General features: G+C 45.9%; 1 protein-coding gene across 1 annotated transcript in view; it reads left to right on the plus strand.

Annotated features, from left to right (window-relative positions):
* hmcn1 (hemicentin 1) overlaps positions 1 to 23,653 on the plus strand; it is a 240,835-nt gene that overhangs the window by 191,903 nt on the left and 25,279 nt on the right. The window contains exons 47-80 of the mRNA XM_029706242.1: positions 706 to 873; positions 2,594 to 2,707; positions 2,987 to 3,073; positions 3,230 to 3,421; positions 3,771 to 4,058; positions 4,245 to 4,390; positions 5,160 to 5,310; positions 6,950 to 7,147; positions 8,043 to 8,156; positions 8,379 to 8,566; positions 8,772 to 8,868; positions 9,189 to 9,350; positions 11,120 to 11,233; positions 11,413 to 11,615; positions 11,863 to 11,944; positions 12,082 to 12,213; positions 12,328 to 12,477; positions 13,956 to 14,112; positions 14,365 to 14,489; positions 14,683 to 14,866; positions 16,140 to 16,237; positions 16,413 to 16,691; positions 18,839 to 19,035; positions 19,198 to 19,279; positions 19,409 to 19,545; positions 19,689 to 19,830; positions 19,988 to 20,132; positions 20,383 to 20,510; positions 20,596 to 20,752; positions 20,897 to 21,018; positions 21,237 to 21,401; positions 22,585 to 22,692; positions 23,080 to 23,217; positions 23,332 to 23,466. Coding sequence (XP_029562102.1) covers positions 706 to 873; positions 2,594 to 2,707; positions 2,987 to 3,073; positions 3,230 to 3,421; positions 3,771 to 4,058; positions 4,245 to 4,390; positions 5,160 to 5,310; positions 6,950 to 7,147; positions 8,043 to 8,156; positions 8,379 to 8,566; positions 8,772 to 8,868; positions 9,189 to 9,350; positions 11,120 to 11,233; positions 11,413 to 11,615; positions 11,863 to 11,944; positions 12,082 to 12,213; positions 12,328 to 12,477; positions 13,956 to 14,112; positions 14,365 to 14,489; positions 14,683 to 14,866; positions 16,140 to 16,237; positions 16,413 to 16,691; positions 18,839 to 19,035; positions 19,198 to 19,279; positions 19,409 to 19,545; positions 19,689 to 19,830; positions 19,988 to 20,132; positions 20,383 to 20,510; positions 20,596 to 20,752; positions 20,897 to 21,018; positions 21,237 to 21,401; positions 22,585 to 22,692; positions 23,080 to 23,217; positions 23,332 to 23,466 — 5,085 coding nt within the window. The remainder of the gene's footprint in view (positions 1 to 705; positions 874 to 2,593; positions 2,708 to 2,986; positions 3,074 to 3,229; positions 3,422 to 3,770; positions 4,059 to 4,244; positions 4,391 to 5,159; positions 5,311 to 6,949; positions 7,148 to 8,042; positions 8,157 to 8,378; positions 8,567 to 8,771; positions 8,869 to 9,188; positions 9,351 to 11,119; positions 11,234 to 11,412; positions 11,616 to 11,862; positions 11,945 to 12,081; positions 12,214 to 12,327; positions 12,478 to 13,955; positions 14,113 to 14,364; positions 14,490 to 14,682; positions 14,867 to 16,139; positions 16,238 to 16,412; positions 16,692 to 18,838; positions 19,036 to 19,197; positions 19,280 to 19,408; positions 19,546 to 19,688; positions 19,831 to 19,987; positions 20,133 to 20,382; positions 20,511 to 20,595; positions 20,753 to 20,896; positions 21,019 to 21,236; positions 21,402 to 22,584; positions 22,693 to 23,079; positions 23,218 to 23,331; positions 23,467 to 23,653) is intronic.

The following is a 23,653-nucleotide window of genomic DNA, read 5'->3' on the forward strand; positions in this document are numbered from 1 at the left end:
ATACTAAAGTGCCTATAAGAACATCCAATAGTCAAAGGTATATGAAATACAAATGGTATAGAGAGAAATAGTCCTATAATTCCTATAATAACTACAACCTAAAACTTCTTACCTGGGAATATTGAAGACTCGTGTTAAAAGGAACCACCAGCTTTCATATGTTCTCATGTTCTGAGCAAGGAACTTAAATGTTAGCTTTTTTTACATGGCACATATTGCACTTTTACTTTCTTCTCCAACACTTTGTTTTTGCATTATTTAAACCAAATTGAACATCTTTCATTATTTATTTGAGGCTAAATTGATTTGATTTATGTATTATATTAAGTTAAAATAAAAGTGTTCATTCAGTATTGTTGTAATTGTCATTATTACAAATAAATAAATAAATAAATAAAATTAAAAAAAATCTGCCAATTAATCGGCATCGGCTTTTTTGGTCCTCCAATGATCGGTATCGGCGTTGAAAAATCATAATCGGCCGACTTCTAATTTGGACATTTGGTCCCCAGAAGAAAAATTGCTATTTTAGGCTTAGGGGTTAGGTTTAGGGTTACAGTTAGGGTTAGGTTGAGATTTAGGGTTAGGGGTTAGGGAAAATAGGATTTTGAATGGAATCAATTGTTTGGTCTCCACAAGGATAGTAAAATAAATGTGAGTGTTAATGTGTGTCTTAATATACATGTATGTACATCCTCTCTCCAGTCCCCCCCAGTATCAGTGGTCAGACCCAGGTCCCAGAGAATGTGAGTGTGGTGGTGAACAACCCTGTGGCTCTGACCTGTGAGGCCTCCGGCATCCCTCTTCCTGCTATCACCTGGCTGAAGGACGGACGGCCAATCAAAGCCTCCAGCTCGGTCCGCGTCCTCTCAGGTTAGCTCCCCATTCGGTCTGGCTTGTGTGACATCAAATTGGTGAAGATGGCTAAGATGGCTGTCGTTGACGTGTATCCTTACAACCGTCTGTTGCTATGACAACGCTTTGTATCCTTATCCCCCTCATTTCCTTTGTGCTTAATGTCAGGTCACATGGTCAGGAATAAAGGTCCTTCTAGTTAAGTGGGCAAGGGAAGTAGACGAGGAAAGGAACCCATGATTGAGAAGTACAGGAATAATCAGGGCCTACTAATACAACAATAGTCTCTGGTACTATCTAGCCACATAGTCTGACTCTCTGTGGAGTCACGTTGATCAATCTGTCTCCCAGCTGCAGTTGAAAGGCCAAACAGTTGCACTACATCAACTGTAATAAGCAGTAATGTGATCAGTAGGATGAAGGCCAACCCCAACAGAGCTGCAGACGAGGCGGTGTGTAGAAAGACAAACCTCTGGGAGAGGCAGGAGTTTTTGTTGTTGAACGCTTTAACAAGCTGCTCTCTTTGTGCTTCCAAAGACAACAGTCAGCGGTCCTGACTGCAACTAGACTCAGGCCACGTCCCAACTGGCACCCTGTTCCCTAGATAGTTTACTACTTTTAACCAGGGCTCTTGTTAAAAATAGTGCACTCGATCGGGAACAGGGTTGCAGTTGGGACGAACCCCCGACCTCCTGAAGTTATGGTAGTCACTTCCTTTACCATCCTAACTCACTCTAATACAAACACAGCCTCAAACATGGACCCGCGGTCTGACCAGCAGTCACACACATCAACCGCAGCCTGACCACCTTTTCAGTCTAGAGGATGTGAGGAAAGGGGATATGGCGGTTGTGATTGTGGTCAGCCAGGGAAATGGATTCGTGTAGAGGTGATTACTGGTTCAAACTCTGTGGGGTGTGGTCAGTAATTCTCCACTGAAGCAGGCAAACCAGTTAACATGATATTCATTAATTGCACGTTCAGCTGTAAATTTAAGAAAAACGATCAAAAAAAAAGTCACATATTTGAAAAAAAAGACAGCTATAAAAATAATGATTTAATCCTAGCATAAAAATTAATAAGCTCAGTCCTCTTCTAAGAGCCACATCCGTCTGGGACAATTTTCTACTTGAAATCAGAGAACATTGTGCTACTTGTCCTCTGGGATGGATCTGATGTGCTCCTTGAAGTTGGTGTGTGTGTGTGTGTGTGTGTGTGTGTGTGTGTGTGTGTGTGTGTGTGTGTGTGTGTGTGTGTGTGTGTGTGTGTGTGTGTGTGTGTGTGTGTGTGTGTGTGTGTGTGTGTGTGTGTGTGTGTGTGAACTGTTTTCTGTGTCCAGATAATAAGTGTTGTTTTTGAAGTAAAAAAAGAGAGAAAATAGGAACTGATCTGAGTTCATCTGTTTGAGTGGGTGTGTTTGAACAGCTGTGGCTTGGTCAGTGTATCCTGTTTCACACAGCTAAATTGATTTTTAGTGCCCCAGAAAGCAGACTGCATGGAAGCCACAATTGTGATGTTGTGAGAGGGAGCATTTTGTCTGTTTGCACCTCTTTAGGCTCCAAGCTGTCCCAAATTGCACCATATTCCCTATGTAAAGTAGTGCATTATGTAGGGAATATTTTACCATTTGGGACGCAGAATAAATATTGACTTTAGATTAAGTTTTGAAAAGGACCAATCAAAGACACAGTGATTATTTAGAGACTTGAGCTCAACCAAGTATTGACATGTTTGTCAGGAGGGCGGAGCCTTCGTCTGATGCACGCAGCAGTGGAGGATGCTGGGAGATACAGCTGCATTGTGTCCAACACGGCCGGAGAGGAGAGGAAGAACTTTGACCTGGACATCCTGGGTAATGACGTCAATGACCTTTATCCATTTGCCTTTGACCTGAGAGAGAAATATGTATTTCAGTATGTCACTGGTGGATTTTGTGATAGTGAGAATACCTGATAACCACTATTGGATGGACTTAACATGAACAACCAGTTTGAACGCAATGAAGCCTTCATTATCCCGTTATCCCATTATATGGCCTACATAGATGGTTGAGGGCTGAGGGTTGGTACAGTAGTTGGTCTGTACAGTAGTTGTATTGCTCTTAACTCTTTCCATGCATGTCCTCTTCCAGTCCCCCCTAGCATTGTGGATGAAGGCACGGTGCAGGATGCCAAGGTCAAGGAGAAACACAACGTGACACTGACCTGTGAGGTCGCAGGTCAGTGACATCATGGCAACACAACTCCACAATGACTAAAGTCTGAACATATCTCAATCCAAAATAGACTATTTTACAGTTCATACATCCTGTAACAGGAAATGATTTCAACATCCCGACGGTCGCTAAGATAACCTATGATTAACCGTTAACTAGGTAACCCAGTGCCGGAGATCACCTGGCTGAAGGACGGACAGTCGTTAGGGACAGACAGACGTCACCAGGTGTTGTCTCACGGACGGTACCTCCAGATATCTGGTGCCCAGGTGGATGACACGGGCAGGTACAGCTGCCTGGCACACAACAGAGCAGGAGACCGCAGCAGACACTTCAACCTCAATGTACTGGGTATGAGGACAACTACTCTCTCAGTATATTTTATTTACGTATGTATCCTTGATTTATACTGCTATAAAAAAATCCCATTGAGATCACATTTTCAGAGGGTTTGTAGGAGGCTTCTCTCACTAAGTCACCGAGCCTGTGAAATCTGTCATACTTTATTTCCATTGCGTGACATGCTAAAGCTTCACAACATGTTATCACTTTGTCATTGCTGTGTTTAAGATAAGAGGTGCTGTAGTATATAAGGTTTACCCTGGTGATTTATCCTATGCATCCACCATCACCTTATCGAAAAAGCCCCACTAGCTTTACTGACCAAGAGTCTGAATCCCCTCTCCTCTCACCCCCCCAGTGTCTCCCACCATCGTGGGCTCGGGTCCCGAGGGTTCGGCTGAAGAGCTGACGGTCACCCTGAGCAGCCCCACGTCTCTGGTGTGTGAGGTGCAGTCCTACCCCCCTGCCATCATCACATGGCTCAAGGAAGGGACGCCGTTCGAGTCCCGCCACAACGTCCGAGTGCTGCCAGGTGGGCGGACCCTGCAGATCCTGAACGCCAAGGAGGAGGATGCTGGGAGGTACACCTGTGTGGCCACTAATGAGGCTGGAGACAGCCTGAAGAACTACGAGGTCAAAGTTTACAGTGAGTGCCGAAAACGTTTTGAAAGATGGGAGTGAGATAGGGAGGTACTACCTTAACTTGTCCAATAAGGACACATCATTTTTTTGCCATGATCTGTAACTATCTGTGTGGCTGTGATATCTGTGACTGTATAATGTATGTAACTGTAACTCTCCTTTCTTCCTCTCCTCCTGTCCTCTCCTGCAGTTCCTCCCCAAATCAATAAGAATGATGTCCCAGGTGAGGGGCTGGCCCCCAAGGAGATCAAGATAAAGGTCAACAACACTCTGACCCTGGAGTGTGAGGCTCAGGCCATCCCTACACCCTCACTGCAATGGTACAAAGACGGACAGGTCAGCACTTTACCTGTACACACACTCTACACTCTCTCGCTCTCTCTCTCTCACTCTCTCTCCTTTTTTCTCCTCTCTCTCTCCTCTCTCTCTCCTCTCTCACTCCTTCTCTCTTTCTCTCTCTCTCTCCTCTCTCTTTCTCTCTCTGTCTCTCTCCTCTCCCCTCTCTCCTCTCTCTTTCTCTCTCCTCTCTCTTCTCTCCTCTCTCCTCCCTCTTTTTCTCTCTCTTCTCTCTCTTCTCTCCTCTCTCTTTCTCTCTCCTCTCTCTCCTCTCTCTCTCCTCTCCCTCTCTATCAAATCAAATCAAATCAAATTTATTTATATAGCCCTTCATATATCAGCTGAAATCTCAAAGTGCTGTACAGAAACCCAGCCTAAAACCCCAAACAGCAAGCAAAGCATGTGAAAGAAGCACGGTGGCTAGGAAAAACTCCCTAGGAAAAACTCCCTAGAAAGGCCAAAAACCTAGGAAGAAACCTAGAGAGGAACCAGGCTATGAGGGGTGGCCAGTCCTCTTCTGGCTGTGCCGGGTGGAGATTATAACAGAACATGGTCAAGTTGTTAAAATGTTCATAAAACCAGCATGGTCAAATAATAATAATCATAGTAGTTGTCGAGGGTGCAACAAGCACGTCCGGTGAACAGGTCAGGGTTCCGTAGCTGCAGGCAGAACAGTTGAAACTGGAGCAGCAGCATGGCCTCTTTCACACACACACACACTGACCACGCATCCTTCTACAACCAACCCTGATATTCCTCTGTTCCCCAGGTGCTGAGGGCAGATGGCCATGTGACAATTAATGCCAACGGTCGTATTGTCAGGATCAAACATGCTCAGGTGTCCGACACTGGACGCTACACCTGCGTAGCAACCAACATCGCCGGGGAGGACGAGAAGGACTTTGATATAAATATACAAGGTGAACTGCGTTCCCATTACTTGTGCTGTCAAGCCCCTCTGCAGGACTCTACTGTGAAGTCTTAGCAGAGGCTGCCATCTAGTGGTAGCAGATAGTATGTTGGCTCATAAACTTGAGGAGAGTTGTAGCTAGTACAGTCTAGCAGGTTATAAAGAATTTGGCTTATCTCATTCTTGCTTCATAACAGTATTCTGTCTTAAAATTGGGAATTCCTGGAGTTTCCCAGGTGTAGCCTGTCTAGGCTACATACCTGTCTAGGCTATATACCTGTCTAGGCTAAATACCTGTCTAGGCTATATGCCTGTCTAGGCTATATACCTGTCTAGGCTAAATACCTGTCTAGGCTATATGCCTGTCTAGGCTATATGCCTGTCTAGGCTATATGCCTGTCTAGGCTATATACCTGTCTAGGCTATATACCTGTCTAGGCTATATACCTGTCTAGGCTAAATACCTGTCTAGGCTATATGCCTGTCTAGGCTATATACCTGTCTAGGCTATATACCTGTCTAGGCTATATACCTGTGATCTACCTGTGAGGCATAAAGTTATTGTTTTCAAATATGTATTATTGGCACTGGCGGATAAACTTAACACTAAATAGACACTTTTTAACTATACATGTCACAATTACAGACGTAACAATGCACAAACAGTCTTTTTTCTGGCAATTTATCCTCTCAATTTATTAGCATTGCTTCGCGCAGACCAAAAAATAGACTTGCTTTCTAATTTGAAGTGCATGACGCAGTTGACGGCATTGACACTCGCAGCCCGCCTGTTTTCTCTCATTCACTACCATACATTCTAATTCCAGCGTGTACACGCTCGTTCACGCGTAAACAAAAACACTTTTCGATTTGATTTGGGCTTTAGTCTTAACAGAGGCTGTCCTCTAGTGGTAGGTGACAGTATTTAATCAGAAGCTGTAAATCTTAACAGAGGCTGTCCTCTAGTGGTAGGTGACAGTATTTAATCAGAAGCTGTAAATCTTAACAGAGGCTGCTCTCTAGTGGTAGGTGACAGTATTTAATCAGAAGCTGTAAATCTTAACAGAGGCTGCTCTCTAGTGGTAGGTGACAGTATTTAATCAGAAGCTGTAAATCTTAACAGAGGCTGCCCTCTAGTGGTAGGTGACAGTATTTAATCAGAAGCTGTAAATCTTAACAGAGGCTGCCCTCTAGTGGTAGGTGACAGTATTTAATCAGAAGCTGTAAATCTTAACAGAGGCTGCCCTCTAGTGGTAGGTGACAGTATTTAATCAGAAGCTGTAAATCTTAACAGAGGCTGCCCTCTAGTGGTAGGTGACAGTATTTAATCAGAAGCTGTAAATCTTAACAGAGGCTGCCCTCTAGTGGTAGGTGACAGTATTTAATCAGAAGCTGTAAATCTTAGCAGAGGCTGCTCTCTAGTGGTAGGTGACAGTATTTAACCTGTAAATCTTAGCAGAGGCTGTCCTCTAGTGGTAGGTGACAGTATTTAATCAGAAGCTGTAAATCTTAGCAGAGGCTGTCCTCTAGTGGTAGGTGACAGTATTTAATTACATCCTGAACATTGACTGTCGTAGCTGTCATCAAGATAACCCTAACTCTCTTTTTCTCTCTCCGTCTCTCTCTCTGTCTCTCTCTCTCCTCTTCAGTCCCTCCTAGTTTCCAGCGTCCCGGGGGGGTAGGAGACACCACCTCGACACCAGGCACTGGGGGTGATGTTAAGGATGTGGTACTAAACAACCCTATCTCTCTGTACTGTGAGACCAACGCTGTTCCCCCGCCCACACTCACCTGGTACAAAGATGGACGCCCAATGGCCTCCAACGAAAACGTGCTCATCATGCCTGGTGAGGAGAGGACCTACAGTGCTGTGAAAAAGTATTCTTAATTTTCTTTACTTTTATATTTTTTTTATACTGAATCAGGTCTTGAACCAAAATCTAATATTTGATGAAGTCAACCTGAGTGAACAAATAACACAGCAGTTGCATACTTATTTAATTTATTTCATAAACAAGGTTATGCAACATCACATGCACCTGTGTGAAAAAGTAATTGCCACCTTGCACTCAATAACTGGTTGTGCCACCTTTAGCTGCATTGACTCCAACCAAACACTTCCTGTAGTTGTTGATTTGTCTCTCACATCACTGTGGAGAAATGTTTGTCCACTCTTTCAAGCATGAACTGCTCGTTTCATGTCCTGCCACAACATCTCAATTGCTATTATGTCTGGACTTTGACTAGGCCATTCCAAAACTTCACATTTTTTGCTTTTTAGTCATTTTCATGTAGACTTGATTGTGTGCTTTGGAGGCAAAATTCCTCCACAGCAACGTCAGAGACAGATCAACAACTACAGGAAGTGTTTGGTTGGAGTCATTGCAGCTAAAGGTGGCACAACCTGTTATTGAGTGTAAGGGGGCAATTACTTTCTCATGCAAGGGTATTGAGTGTTGCATAACTTTGTTAATTATTAAATAAAAGTATATATTTTTTTGTTATTTGTAAACTCAGGTTCACTTCATCTAATATTAGGTTCTGATAACATTCAGTATCAAAAATATGCAAAAATAGAGAAAATCAGAAAGGGGACAAACACTTTTTCATGGCACTGTATGTGTGTGTGTGCTTGCATGCACGGATGTGTGTGTGCGTGTGCTTGCTTGCCAATGCATGTGCGTGTGTGCTTGCATACACGGATGTGTGTGTGTGTGACTCTGACTGTGACTACCTCTGCAGGTGGGCGAGTGCTGCAGATCCCCAGGGCTCAGGCTGAGGATTCTGGGAGGTATACGTGCTTGGCGGTGAACGAGGCGGGAGAGGACTCCATCCAGTATGACGTCAGAGTGCTGGGTGAGTAGAGGGGAAAACACCACCCATCTAAACTGAGCTGGCCTGGGTCGTTAGTAGAGGGGAAAACACCACCCATCTAAACTGAGCTGGCCTGGGTCGTGAGTAGAGGGGAAAACACCACCCATCTAAACTGAGCTGGCCTGGGTCAAAAGTATATGTCAAATCATTTCAAATACTATTTGGAATCCCAGGTACAAACTGACTGTGTGTGTTGAACCCCAGTACCCCCCTCAATCCGCGGGGCGGACCGTGACCTACCTGAGGAGGTGGTGATCCAGGTGAATAAGACCACAGTGTTGGAGTGTCAAGTGGACGGAAGTCCCACCCCTAAAATCACCTGGCTGAAGGACAGTCAGCCAATAAACCCTAAAGGACCCCACAGACTGCTGTCCAATGGACGCTCCCTGCAGGTGACTGGACTATGCTGTAAAAAGGGCTTCATAAAATGTATTTGATTGATTGATTGATTAACGGATTGATTGATGATTGATGGATTGATTTATTGATTGAAAAGCGAAAGGCTGGGGATTATATGAGGGGAGGAAGCTCAGTGAGAGACTGAAGGCTCAGGCCTTATGTACAGTAACGTCAGCGAGCTGTCTGTCTCTTCTTCAGGTGGTGAATGCCCAGGTGACAGACACGGGCCACTATGTGTGTGTGGCTGATAACCTGGCGGGAAGCGCAGAGAAATCCTTCAATCTCAACGTCCATGGTGAGTCAGAACAGAGTTTTTATTGTGTTTTAATCTATGTTTACCAGCCTCATCTCTCTGGTATCTTCATTTATATGGATGGGTGGGGGGTTGATGGATGGAGGGATGGATGGGTGGGGGGTTGATGGATGGAGGGATGGATGGATGGGTGGGGGGGTTAATGGATGGAGGGATGGATGGGTGGGGGGGTTGATGGATGGAGGGATGGATGGGTGGGGGGGTTGATGATGGAGGGATGGATGTGTGGGGGGGTTGATAGATGGATGGATGGATTGATTGATATATTGATAGCCAGTTTGTCTGTTTTCTCTCTCCTCCAGTCCCCCCCACCATAGTGGGAGCTAGCCCAGAGAACGTGACGGTGGTGGTGAATAACTTTGTGTCTCTGACTTGTGAGGCTACCGGGTTCCCCCCTCCCTCTCTGAGCTGGGTCAAAGACAGGGGTCCTGTACAGGCCAACACCAACGCACTCATCATGCCAGGTAACACATACACATCTTAAATACTTTATTTGATTCCACAAATCACATTACAAATCACATTGCTTTCGCAGCAGCTAATGGGGATTCTAATAAAATACCAAATCACAGTCGAGAAGGATTCAAACATTTCAAAAGACACGGATATCTGGACACTTTTGTAGAAAGCACCTTCTTCTCCAGACAGCTAGGCTGCCCACAGCAGCTGACACACAGCAGTACCTTGCTAGCTGCTTTGCCTTCGTCTGAAGGCCTGCGTACTGTCAGCCTACGTTCATGGCTGAGACTTTCAAATATCAGCACTACAAATTTGCCCTGATAACCAAGGCTGTTCAGGAGTGACACGGGGCTGGTATTTCAATAACTTGGCAGCTACAAAAAGTCAAAAGAGTAGCCCTCCTCCTAAATAAGCCCTTCCCTCTGACCTCCCCCCACCTCCTAAATAAGCCCCTCCCCTGGCCTCCTTCCACCTCCTAAATAAGCCCCTCCCCCGTCCTCCTTCCACATCCTAAATAAGCCCCTCCCCCCGGCCTCCTTCCGCCTCCTAAATAAGCCCCACCTCCTAAATAAGCCCCTCCCTCCAGCCTCCCCCCACTTCCTAAATAAGCCCCTCCCTCTGGCCTCCCCCACCTCCTAAATAAGCCCCTCCCCCTGGCCTCCCCCCACCTCCTAAATAAGCCCCTCCCCTGGCCTCCCCCCCACCTCCTAAATAAGCCCCTCCCTCTGGCCTCCCCCCACCTCCTAAATAAGCCCCTCCCCCTGGCCCCCCACCTCCTAAATAAGCCCCTCCCTCTGGCCTCCCCCCACCTCCTAAATAAGCCACTCCCTCTGGCCTCCCCCCACCTCCTAAATAAGCCAAAAGTCAGTTTGTTGACAACACTGGAGGGAAAATGCACATTTAGTTTTTTGCAGATTTTTGAATATTCACATGAAAATCTGTCGCAAATTGGATGGAAACCTAGCTAATAATAACAATAAAAATAATCAAGTCAAAAATAAGTAATAGAAGCTAAATAAGAGGTAGTATGCATTGTAATAATGGACTGGATATGCAAATATAAAGCTGGTAGTGGATTGGGCACACGTTGTATCCTAATCTCTGTTTATCTCTCTTTTTTCTGTTTTCTCTCTCTCTCCCTCCCAATCCCTTCCTCTCTCTCTCTTCCTCCCCAATCCCTTCCCCTCTCTCTCTCCCTCCCCAATCCCCTCCTCTCTCTCCCTCCCCAATCCCCTCCTCTCTCTCCCTCCCCAATCCCTTCCCCTCTCTCTTCCTCCCCAATCCCTTCCCCTCTCTCTCTCCCTCCCCAATCCCTTCCCCTCTCTCTCCCTCCCCAATCCCTTCCCCTCTCTCTCTCCCTCCCCAATCCGTTCCTCTCTCTTCCTCCCCAATCCCTTCCCCTCTCTCTCCCTCCCCAATCCCATCCCCTCTCTCTCTCTCTCTCTCTCTCTCTCTCCCGAATCCCTTCCTCTCTCTCTCTCTCTCCCTTCCCAATCCCTTCCTCTCTCTCGCCTCCCCAATCCCGTCCTCTCTCTCTCTCTCCCTCCCCAATCCATTTCTCTCTCTGTCTCCCCCGAATCCCTTCCCCTCTCTCTCTCTCCCTCCCACCCAATCCCTTACCCTCTCTCTCGCCTCCCCAATCCCGTCCTCTCTCTCTCTCTCCCTCCCCAATCCATTTCTCTCTCTCTCTCTCCCCCGAATCCCTTCCTCTCTCTCTCTCCCTCCCTCCCAATCCCTTCCTCTCTCTCCCCAATCCCTTCCTCTCTCTCTCCAGGTGGACGCACCCTGCAGATTCTGAGGGCTAAGATGTCTGACGGGGGGAAGTACAGCTGTGTAGCCATGAACCCCGCTGGAGAGGCCAGGAAACTCCTCCACCTCACTGTGTTTGGTCAGTACCTGCAGCAGGACAGAACATACATCACTACATACACTACTGGACTGCTCTTTGACCCCTTGTGTCTCCTTCTCATATCCTTCTTCCTTCCCCTGTCTTCCATATACGGCTTCTGTCCACTCTATTACAAAAATATTGCTCTCACCCCTGCCTCTCCCCTGGCCCTCCCCCAGTCCCTCCCAGTATCAGAGACAGCAGTGGGGACTCTCCTGTGGTGGTGAGTGTGCGTGTGGGCAACTCAGTGACTCTGGAGTGTGAGTCCAACGCCGTGCCCCCTCCCACCATCACCTGGTACAAGAACGGTCGGATGGTGACAGAGTCTGCCAACCTCCGCATCCTGGCACAGGGACAGATGCTGGAGCTGAAAGGGGCAGAGGTGAGAGACACAGAGGGGGAGTTCTGAACCTAGCGATAGGGGTGGGGTTAGGGGAAGGGAAGCGATGCGATGCGATTGGATGGGGTTAGTCCTCTTTGTGAACTCATCTCTATTTTGTGACCTCATTTCTATTTTGCCATGTAAAGTTAAACAGCACTAGTTAACACTACAGTAGTTGAATATATTATGGAGTTCTATTGAAAGTTGTTATACTCATCCATCCCCTGTCCGTCCTCTGTGTTCCTAGGTGTCTGACACTGGCCAGTACGTCTGCAAGGCCACCAACGTTGCCGGACAGGTGGACAAGAACTTCCACCTCAACATCTACGGTAAGATCATATTCTAGAAACTCAGACTTGAAACACTCAAAAAATCTCATTCTGATCACTGAGGATAAAAACGAGGAGATGGAGAAGTCTTTTAGTCAAACTGACCTGACTGTAAATCTCTGTCCCTCCATGCCCAGTGCCCCCCAGTATAGACGGTCCAGTGGAGGAGAAGATAGTGGAGACCATCAGCAACCCTGTCACCTTTGCCTGTGACGCCACGGGCATCCCCCCTCCCAGTCTCATCTGGCTCAAGAACGGTCGGACCATAGGTAAGCAGCACCCACAGTCATATAACTTATTATTGTCTTATTTACTATCTCAAACTTCCATTGTCCTCCCAAGATTGACTGGGAAGTAGTAAAGTGACAGTATTCTTTTCTCAGAGAACTCAGAGTCTCTGGAGCTGCACATCCTGTCTGGAGGCAGTAAGCTGCAGATCGCCCGCTCCCAGCTCTCAGACTCTGGCACCTACACCTGTATGGCTTCCAACGTGGAGGGCAAGGCTCGAAAGAGTTACCACCTCACCATACAAGGTAAATGTACATTATCATTGAGGTTACCCTTCAAGTTACTCTGATATTTCCATAAAAATATACAGTACAATGTTCAGTAAAGTGAATTTAACCTGGACAGAATATATATACCAGTGGAGGCTGCTGAGAGGAGGACGGCTCATAATAATGGCTGGAACGGAGCGAATGGTACCATTTGATACCATTCCTCTGATTTCGCTCCAGCCATTACCATGAGCCTGTCCTCCCCAATTTAGGTGCCACCAACCTCCTGTGATATATATATACACTATCGTTCAAAAGTTTAGAAATGTCCTTGTTTTTTAAAGAAAAGCTATTTTTTTGTCCATTAAAATACCATCAAATTGATCAGAAATACAGTGTAGACATTGTTAATGTTGTAAATGACTATTGTAGCTGGAAACGGGTGATGTTTTTATGGAATATCTACCGAAGTGTACAGAGGCCCATTATCAGCAACAATCACTCCTGTGTTCAAATGGCATGTTTTGTTAGCTAATCCAAGTTTATCATTTTAAAAGGCTAATTGATCATTAGAAAACCCTTTTGCAATTATGTTAGCACAGCTGAAAACAGTTGGCCTTCTTTAGACAAGTTGAGTATCTGGAGTATTAGCATTTGTGGGTTCGATTACAGGCTCAAAATTGCCAGAAAGAAATGTCTTTCTTCTGAAACTCGTCAGTCTATTCTTCTTCTGAGAAATGAAGGCTATTCCATGCAAGAAATTGCCAAGAAACTGAAGTTCTCGTACAACGTTGTGTAATACTCCCTTCACAGAACAGCGAAAACTGTCTCTAACCAGAATAGAAAGAGAAGTGGGAGGCCCCGGTGCACAACTGAGCAAGAGGACAAGTACATTAGAGTGTCTAGTTTGAGAAACAGATGCCTCACATGTCCTCAACTGGCAGCTTCATTAAATAGTACCCGCAAAACACCAGTCACAACGTCAACAGTGAAGAGGCAACTCCGGGATGCTGGCCTTCTAGGCAGAGTTCCTCTGTCCAGTGTCTGTGTTCTTTTGCCCATCTTAATCTTATCTTTTTATTGGCCAGTCTGAGATATGGCTTTTTCTTTGCAACTCTGCCTAGAAGGCCATCATCCCGGAGTCGCCTCTTCACTGTTGATGTTGAGACTGGTGTTTGTGCCAAGAGTGTGCAAAGCTGTCATCAAGGCAAAGGGTGCCTACTTTGAAGAATCTAAAATAAAATAAAACATTTTGATTTGTTTAACACTTTTTTGGTTACTACATGATTCCATATGTGTTATTTCATAGTTTTGGTGTCTTCACTATTATTCTACAATGTAGAAAATAGTAAAAAATAAAGAAAAACCCTTGAATGAGTAGGTGTATCCAAACTTTTGACTGGTACTGGATATATACTAGTTTGTTCTGAATGAACAATGATCTGATTGGCTGTGCCTTGATTAGCTGTGCTCTGTGTTAGTTCCTGATCTGATTGGCTGTGCTTTTCTCTCAGTCCCTCCCAGCATCTCAGGTTCGGAGATGCCCAGTGAGGTGGGAGTGCTGCTGAATGACAGCATCCAGCTGGTGTGTCGCTCTCAGGGAACCCCGCCCCCCTCCATCCAGTGGCTGAAGGACGGCAAGGCCCTCAATGCAGGATCCAGGGGGCTCAGGTACACATCAACCCCCGCCCCCTAGAACCTAGCTCCTAGCCCCTAACCTCTATCTCCTAGCCACTTAGGAGTTCTGAGAGGACTGGATAAGAGTATCAAAATGGCTAATATTGGACAAGCCTATCCAAGGAAAGGTGGAGCTACTCTGAGATTTAAAGGACCTGGACAGAGGAACTGTCATGACATCCATGGGGTTTCTGATGTTTCTCTATATTAATATTAATGGTTTGTTTGCATCCTCATTCTATCCAGGATCAGTCTAGATGGCAGCACTCTGACTGTGTCTGGAGCTCACACCTCTGACAGTGGGAAGTACACCTGTGTAGCCACCAACAAGGCTGGAGAAGAGGACCGGATATTCAACCTCAATGTCTATGGTGAGTTTAACTCTCTCAGCCTCTCTCTTCCATGCATGTATTCCTTACTTTATGAATGAAGAGTTTTAAATGTATCTCCCTCCCTCTCTCTCTCCCTCCTTTCTTCTTTCCATCTTCTGTCCTCTTTCGTTGTGTGTGTGTGTGTGTGTGTGTGTGTGTGTGTGTGTGTGTGTGTGTGTGTGTGTGTCCGTAGTGCCTCCTGTGATCAAGGGGAACAGTGATACGGCTGTGGATTTGACCACCGTTCTAGACAGCTCCATCAACATAGAGTGTGTTGCCATGGGCTCCCCTCCACCTCAGCTCAACTGGCTGAAGAACGGACTGCCTCTCCCTGTCTCCTCACAGATACGCCTGCTTTCTGCCGGACAGGTGCTCAGGTAGGTCTGGGGTCGAGGGGTTATATATCGGATTCTGTATGGAATGTCTTTCAATGTACATATATAAAGGCAAGAGCAATGTATTTAAAACTGTTACATGAATATTGCTTTATTCTGTATACTGTTTCAAATGTGTTGTACTGTATGTCACACAGTAGTTTGACCTTTTACTGCAGTGGGCTAAATCAGGGTCACACAGTGTTTCTGGGTAGTCTTAAACAAATCTACTTAGAAACAAAGTATACACTTCACACACATGGTTATTGGCTTAACAAAAGAAGACACCTGTACCATGTCAGATATAGAGATGAAATGTATTACATTTTGAGTTTGCAACCAAATACTGCACTTTATATACATCACAGAAGACTGAAATATAACAAAATTGTTTGACGTAGAAACACTGGATTTTCTGCGGGTTTTTTGAAATAATGATTATTAATTATGAAATTATGTAAAATATTTATAACATTCCACCTATGAGGTCACTAGGTCAGACTGCAGGAAAGGGCTACTATTTCATTCCATTCTGCCTCTCTGTCAGGATTAATGTGTTGTTCAATTCTGTCTCTCTGTCAGGATTAATGTGTTGTTCAATTCTGTCTCTCTGTCAGGATTAATGTGTTGTTCAATTCTGTCTCTCTCAGGATTAATGTGTTGTTCAATTCTGTCTCTCTGTCAGGATTAATGTGTTGTTCAATTCTGTCTCTCTGTCAGGATTAATGTGTTGTTCAATTCTGTCTCTCTGTCAGGATTAATGTGTTGTTCAATTCTGCCTCTCTGTCAGGATTAATGTGTTGTTCAATTCTGTCTCTCTGTCAGGATTAATGTGTTGTTCAATTCTGTCTCTCTGTCAGGATTAATGTGTTGTTCAATTCTGTCTCTCTGTCAGGATTCATGTGTTGTTCAATTCTGTCTCTCTGTCAGGATTAATGTGTTGTTCAATTCTGCCTCTCTGTCAGGATTCATGTGTTGTTCAATTCTGCCTCTGTCAGGGTTAATGTGTTGTTCAATTCTGCCTCTCTGTCAGGATTAATGTGTTGTTCAATTCTGTCTCTCTGTCAGGATTAATGTGTTGTTCAATTCTGTCTCTCTGTCAGGATTCATGTGTTGTTCAATTCTGTCTCTCTGTCAGGATTTATGTGTAGCTCCATTCTGTCTCTCTGTCAAGAATAATGTGTTGTTCAATTCTGTCTCTCTGTCAGGATTAATGTGTTGTTCCATTCTGCCTCTCTGTCAGGATTAATGTGTTGTTCAATTCTGCCTCTGTCAGGATTGCGAGGGCTCAAGTCTCAGACGGCGGCACCTTTACCTGTGTGGCGTCCAACAGGGCTGGCGTGGACAACAGGCACTACAACCTACAGGTTCACGGTGAGTTCAACACAAAACATTAATAACAGTATACAAAATATCACAATAACCCCCACCCCAACTCCAAAACCCTCACTAACCCAATACTGACCTGCTTTTGCAATATATGACCTTGTCATGGGGCCCAGCTGCTAGATGAGTTAGATCAACACTGTGATGTTATCTGCCCTTGCAGTTCCTCCCAACCTGGACGGGGCGGGCAGTAAGGAGGACGTGACGGTGGTGAGAGGGAACCTGGCCTCCCTACTATGTATAGCTGATGGAACTCCAAGCCCCTCCATGTCCTGGCTGAGAGAGGGGGAGGCCCTGGTCCCTGGACCCCACATCAAGCTGCTCAGTGTGGGCACCACGGTACAGATCATCCAGGCCAGGGTGGAGGATACGGGACGCTACACCTGTGTGGCAAGAAACAGCGCTGGCCAAGCCAGCCGACACTTCCATCTCAAAGTACTGGGTGAGTGGGTGAACATATACAGTACCAGTCAAACGTTTGGCCACACCTACTCATTCAAGGGTTTTTCTTTATTTTTACTATTTTCTACATTGTAGAATACTAGTGAAGACATCAAAACTACGAAATAACACATATGGAATCAAGTAGTAACCAAAAAAGTGTTAAACAAATCAAAATATATTTGATATTTGAGATTCTTCAAAGTAGCCACCCTTTGCCTTGATGACAGCTTTGCACACTCTTGGCATTCTCTCAACCAGCTTCATGAGGTAGTCATCTGGAATGCATTTCAATTAACAGGTGTGCCTTGTTAAAAGTTAATGTGTGGAATTTCTTTCCTTCTTACTGCATTTGAGCCAATCAGTTGTGTTGTGACACTGTAGGGGTGGTATAGGGGTGGTATACACTGTAGGGGTGGTATACAGAAGATAGCCCTATTTGGTAAAAGACCAAGTCCATATTATGGCAAGAACAGCTCAAATAAACAAAGAGAAACAACAGTCCATCATTACTTTAAGACAATGAAGGTCAGTCAATACGGAAAATTTCAAGAACGTTCTTCAAGTGCAGTCGCAACAATCATCAAGCGCTATGATGAAACTGGCTCTCATGAGGACCGCCACAGGAAAAGAGGACCCAGAGTTAATTAGCGTTAACTGCACCTCTGATTGCAGCCCAAATAAATGCTTCACAGAGTTCAAGAAACAGACACATCTCAACATCAACTGTTCAGAGGAGACTGTGTTATTCACATTGCTGCAAAGAAACCACTACTAAAGGACACCAATATGAAGAAGAGACTTGCTTGGGCCAAGAAACACGAGCAATGGACAATAGACCGGTGGAAATCTGTCCTTTGGTCTGATGAGTCCAAATTTGAGATTTTTAGTTCCAACCGCTGTGTCTTTGTGAGACGCAGTGTAGCTGAACGGATGATCTCTGCATGTGTAGTTCCCACCGTCAAGCATGGAGGAGGAGGTATGATGGTGTAGGAGTGCTTTGGTGGTGACACTGTCTGTGATTTATTTAGAATTCAAGGCACTCTTAACCAGCCAGCTAACAAGTGCTCACCATATGTTGGAACTCCTTCAAGACTGTTGAAAAAGCATTCCTCATGAAGCTGGTTGAGAGAATGCCAAAAGTGTGCAAAGCTGTCATCAAGGCAAATGGTGGCTACTTTGAAGAACCTCAAATATAAAATATATTTTGATTTGTTTAACACTTTTTTGGTTGCTACATGATTCCATATGTGTTATTTCATGGTGTTGATGTCTACTATTATTCTACAATGTAGAAAATAGTAAAAAATAAAGAAAAACCCTTGAATGAGTAGGTGTCCAAACCTTTGACTGGTACTGCATGTGTGTATGTCTGTATATATGTACTGTCTGTCTGTCTGTCTGTCTGTCTGTCTGTCTGTCTGTCTGTCTGTCTGTCTGTCTGTCTGTCTGTCTGTCTGTCTGTCTTTAAGAAAGAAAGATGACCCCACTCTCAGTATATAGTGCACCCACAGAAATGTTTTGGCTCCAATAGACTTCATCATGTAATGCCAGACAGGCAGGCAGGCAGGCAGGCAGGCAGGCAGGCAAACAGACAGACAGACAGACAGACAGACAGACAGACAGACAGGCAGATATACACAGGCAGACAAACACACACAAACAGACAGACAGACATACACAGACAGTCAGGCAGATATACACAGACAGACAAACAAACAAACAGACAGACAAACAAACAGGCAGGCAGACATACACAGACAGACAGACATACACAGACAGACAGACATACACAGACAGACAGACAGACAGACAGACAGACAGACAGACAGACAGACAGACAGACAGACAGACAGACAGACAGACAGACAGACAGACAGACAGACAGACAGACAGACAGACAGACAGACAGACAGATATACACAGGCAGACAAACACACACAAACAGACAGACAGACATACACAGACAGTCAGGCAGATATACACAGACAGACAAACAAACAAACAGACAGACAAACAAACAGGCAGGCAGACATACACAGACAGACAGACATACACAGACAGACAGACATACACAGACAGACAGACAGACAGACAGACAGACAGACAGACAGACAGACAGACTAAAATGTAAAATGCCTCTCTCAGACCCCCCTCGTATCAACGGTTCGGGCATGGCAGCAGAGGTGTCTGTGGTAGTGAATCATGTTCTGGAGCTGCTGTGTGAAGCCACAGGTATCCCCACCCCCACCCTTACCTGGATGAAGGACGGACGGCCGCTCCCCCAGACAGACAGCCTGCGCGTCCTCAGAGGAGGGGAGGTGCTCAGGATCTCCTCCCCACAGGTGAGAGGGAGGGACAGGGATGGACCTAAAAAAACAAGAAGGGACTGTTCAGGAGTAGTGAGGTTTGAGGGCGTAATCTGATTGTAGGAAAGAGCTCTCTCTTTTTTTTCCAATATCAATTTTGTCTTATTTCCCACACATGACTTCTCTTTCGCCCCCCAGCTGGAGGACACAGGGAGGTACACCTGTCTGGCCAACAGTCCTGCAGGAGACGACGATAAAGAGTTCCTGGTCCGCGTGCATGGTGGGTAATGAAGTTATATCGTGTATGTGACCTGACCAGGGCATACTACTGGACCTAATAATGACTTGTTGCTTTTTAATGTAACATGTTATTTCATGTTCTAAGTGTTTCGTTGTGATATCTTCCCAGTTCCCCCTAACATCGCTGGAGAGAGCACGCCACAGAATGTGTCAGTGCTGCAGAACAGACAGGTGACTCTGGAGTGCAAGTCAGACGCTGTCCCTCCTCCAGCACTCACATGGCTCAAAGACAGCAAGCCACTCCAGGTAAATAACACACCTGTCGTGTGTGTGTGTGTGTGTGTGTGTGTGTGTGTGTGTGTGTGTGTGTGTGTGTGTGTGTGTGTGTGTGTGTGTGTGTGTACAGGGCTTTTTGACACAGGCCTGATGTCCCTCCCCTCTCTCCGTAGGCCTCCCCTCGTGTGCGCGTACTGTCCAATGCGCGTTACCTCCAGATCAACATGGCTGAGCTGGGGGATGGAGCTCAGTACACCTGTGTAGCCAGCAACATCGCTGGCAAGACCACACGACAGTTCAACCTGGCTGTTAATGGTACAGAACTCAGAGAGAGTCAGTGACAATGACATCATTATCCTATTGAATATGGCTGGTCCTGTGCTTAGAGGCTCTGAAGAATAGTAGTGGGACCTAAGGTGTGTGTGTGTGTGTGTGTGTGTGTGTGTGTGTGTGTGTGTGTGTGTCTCTTCAGTTGCTCCCACCATAGCAGAGGGCCCTCTGACTGTAACAGTCCACATAGACCAGCCTGTGGTGTTGGAGTGTATCGTGAGTGGAGTGCCCGCCCCCCGCGTCACCTGGAGGAAACATGGTGCCATACTGGCAGGAACTAACCCCAGGTCAGACCACGTCGCACACTGATGATGTCGTTACATGTTATATGAAGTGTTGAATGCTGTTGTTTTATCCAATCAGCGTCCAGTTTTCAAACTACCGTGTTTATAATATACTGGTATGTTATACGCAGGGTTTGTGTCAGACACTCAACATTGAAGATACATGGCAAAAAATACAAGTTTTAGGACTAGGATATGATATTTACAATGAGACATTATCCTAAATGTGTGTCCACACACCCGTCCTGCACAGGTACATGTTTGCTGAGGATGGCTCGCTCCACGTCCCCTCAGCCCAGGTGACTGATACAGGACGGTATCTGTGTATGGCCACCAACCAGGCTGGGACACAACGCAAAAGAGTCGACCTGCAGGTCCACGGTGAGAAGAAGGCTCAGCCTCTCACACACATACACACACACACACATTTAATGAATTCATTTCACGCCTATCCATTGTGTTCTAGTTCCCCCCTCTATCTCCCGTGGTCCCACCAACATAACCGTGACAGTGAATGTTCAGACTACCCTCTCCTGCGAGGCTACGGGCATCCCCAAGCCCACGGTCAGCTGGACCAAGAACGGTCAAACACTCAACACAGACCACAACCAGAATATGTACAGGTTGAAACAGGTTTTTTCCTCTCTCTCTGTTTCTCTTGTTGCTCCCATCTCATAATACTCTGAGATCAGTTCTTAGATTGACAGAAAGTTCTCAGAACCCCAAAACACGATCTGAAGCTTCCGTTCCCTCTTTGTGGTCTCCAGGTTACTGTCGTCAGGTTCTCTGGTTGTCATAGCCCCCACAGTGGAGGACACAGCTGAGTATGAGTGTGTGGTGTCTAACGAGGCGGGGAAGGAGGCCAGAGCCATTCAGCTCACTGTCCAGGGTGAGTACTTACAGTACGGGAGACCATCTGAACACAGCCTGATGTTATTTACATGTTTTTTTCAATGTTGGCTTGAATGTCATTTTAATGACAGTAGAGTCAGTTGATTTCAATGGTTCTGATTGATTTCTTTTCTGTATTTTCAAGCTGACTTCCTAAATGGACATCTTCAATAGCACTGAAGTCCAGTTTGGTAAAAGCAGTCTCTTCCTCTGCAGTTCCTCCCTCCATAGCGGATGAAGCCACAGAGCTGGTGGTGACCAGACTGTCCCCCCTGGTGATTGGCTGTACTGCGTCAGGAGTCCCAGAGCCCATACTGCACTGGAGTAAAGATGGAATGAAACTCCCCAAGGAGGGGAACGGTTACAGCATCCTGTCCTCAGGTTAGACTGTTCACTATTATAGATATTACTGCTGGGTGTTGAGAGGAGGAGAAGGGTCACAACATCCTGGTTAGACTGTTATTACTCCTGGGAGCTGGGTTCTGTTATTACTACTGGGAGCTGGGTTCTGTTATTACTACTGGGAGCTGGGTTCTGTTATTACTACTGGGAGCTGGGTTCTGTTATTACTACTGGGAGCTGGGTTCTGTTATTACTACTGGGAGCTGGGTTCTGTTATTACTACTGGGAGCTGGGTTCTGTTATTACTACTGGGAGCTGGGTTCCATTATTACTACTGGGAGCTGGGTTCCGTTATTACTACTGGGAGCTGGGTTCTGTTATTACTACTGGGAGCTGGGTTCTGTTATTACTACTGGGAGCTGGGTTCTGTTATTACTACTGGGAGCTGGGTTCTGTTATTACTACTGGGAGCTGGGTTCTGTTATTACTACTGGGAGCTGGGTTCTGTTATTAATACTGGGAGCTGGGTTCTGTTATTACTACTGGGAGCTGGGTTCTGTTATTACTACTGGGAGCTGGGTTCTGATACTACTACTGGGAGCTGGGTTCTGTTATTACTACTGGGAGCTGGGTTCTGTTATTTATACTGGGAGCTGGGTTCTGTTATTAGTACTGGGAGCTGGGTTCTGTTATTTATACTGGGAGCTGGGTTCTGTTATTACTACTGGGAGCTGGGTTCTGTTATTAATACTGGGAGCTGGGTTCTGTTATTAGTACTGGGAGCTGGGTTCTGTTATTAATACTGGGAGCTGGGTTCTGTTAGTAGTACTGGGAGCTGGGTTCTGTTATTACTACTGGGAGCTGGGTTCTGTTATTAGTACTGGGAGCTGGGCTCCGTTACTACTACTGGGAGCTGGGTTCTGTTATTAGTACTGGGAGCTGGGCTCCGTTACTACTACTGGGAGCTCTATAGAGGTGGGCAGTGTCCCAAAATGGCATCCTACTTCCTATATGGTGCGCTATTTTTGACCAGGGCCCATAGGCTGACATTTGTAAATCAGACGTGGCAATTTATCTGTCAGGTGTTGACCAGGGTTTAAGTCCCATTTGGACTACTCCTCAAATTCACTACAGTACAGTGGCCACACTAAGGGTATTCATGACCACTGTGTTGTAGTTCAACTCTTCTATCTGTGGTCCATGTGATGTGTGTCCACTCTAGGTGCAGTAGAGATCACATCTTCTGAGCTGAGTCACTCTGGTCGTTATTCCTGTGTGGCCAAGAACGCTGCAGGCTCCGCCCATCGCCATGTCCAGCTCACTGTACAGGGTAAGGACATGTTGTCACCAAGTTTCTGACACACAGCTATGGAACACACAAAGTTATTGTTTCTGTGGTTCCTCTTTCATTCCCTTTCTCTTTCATTATCTTTCTCTCTGTCTCTCTCTCTGTCTCTCTCTCTGTCTATCTCTCGGTCTATCTCTCTCTCTCTGTCTGTCTCTCTGTCTCTCTCTTTCTCTGTCTCTGTCTGTCTTTGTCTGTCTCCGACTCTGTCTCTCTCTGTCTCGCTCTTTCTCTCTCTCTCTCGCTCTGTCTCTCTCTGTCTCTCTCTCTTTCTCTCTGTCTCTCTCTGTCTCTCTCTCTTTCTCTCTCTCTCTCTGTCTCTCTGTCTTTCTCTCTCTCTCTCGCTCTGTCTCTCTCTCTGTCTCTCTCCAGAGGTGCCAGTGATCCAGGTCCACCCCTCCACTATGGATGTGATCGTTAACAACCCCATCACCCTCCCCTGCAGAGCTACTGGCTCCCCTCTTCCCACCATCACCTGGCAGAAAGAGGGCATCAACATCCCCAGCACCGGTAGGCTGGCAGCACTGTGTCTGCTTTTCTTTCTGTCTGTCTGCCTGTCTATCTGTGTCCTAGTTTAACCTTGTCTGTTTTATATTGTTGCAAACCCTGCTTCTCTCCCACTAGGAGGTGTCTTCACCGTGCTGCCTAACGGGGGGCTGCAGATCTCCAGGGCTGCTGTGGTAGACTCAGGAACATATATGTGTGTGGCCCAGAACCCTGCTGGCACTGCTCTGGGCAAGACCAAACTCAGAGTACAAGGTGGGCCCAAAACTATCACCACTTTACTATTCTCATGAAATGTTCACCTTCATTTCCGTCTTTCTTCTTAATTCATTTTCCTACAGTGTTATACACTGAGGGTACAAAACATTATGAACACCTGCTCTTTCCATGACATAGACTAACCAGTTGAATCCAGGTGAAAGCTATGATCCCTTATTGACGT

This window comes from Salmo trutta, chromosome 22 (genome assembly GCF_901001165.1).
Source record: "Salmo trutta chromosome 22, fSalTru1.1, whole genome shotgun sequence".
Lineage (NCBI taxonomy): Eukaryota > Metazoa > Chordata > Actinopteri > Salmoniformes > Salmonidae > Salmo > Salmo trutta.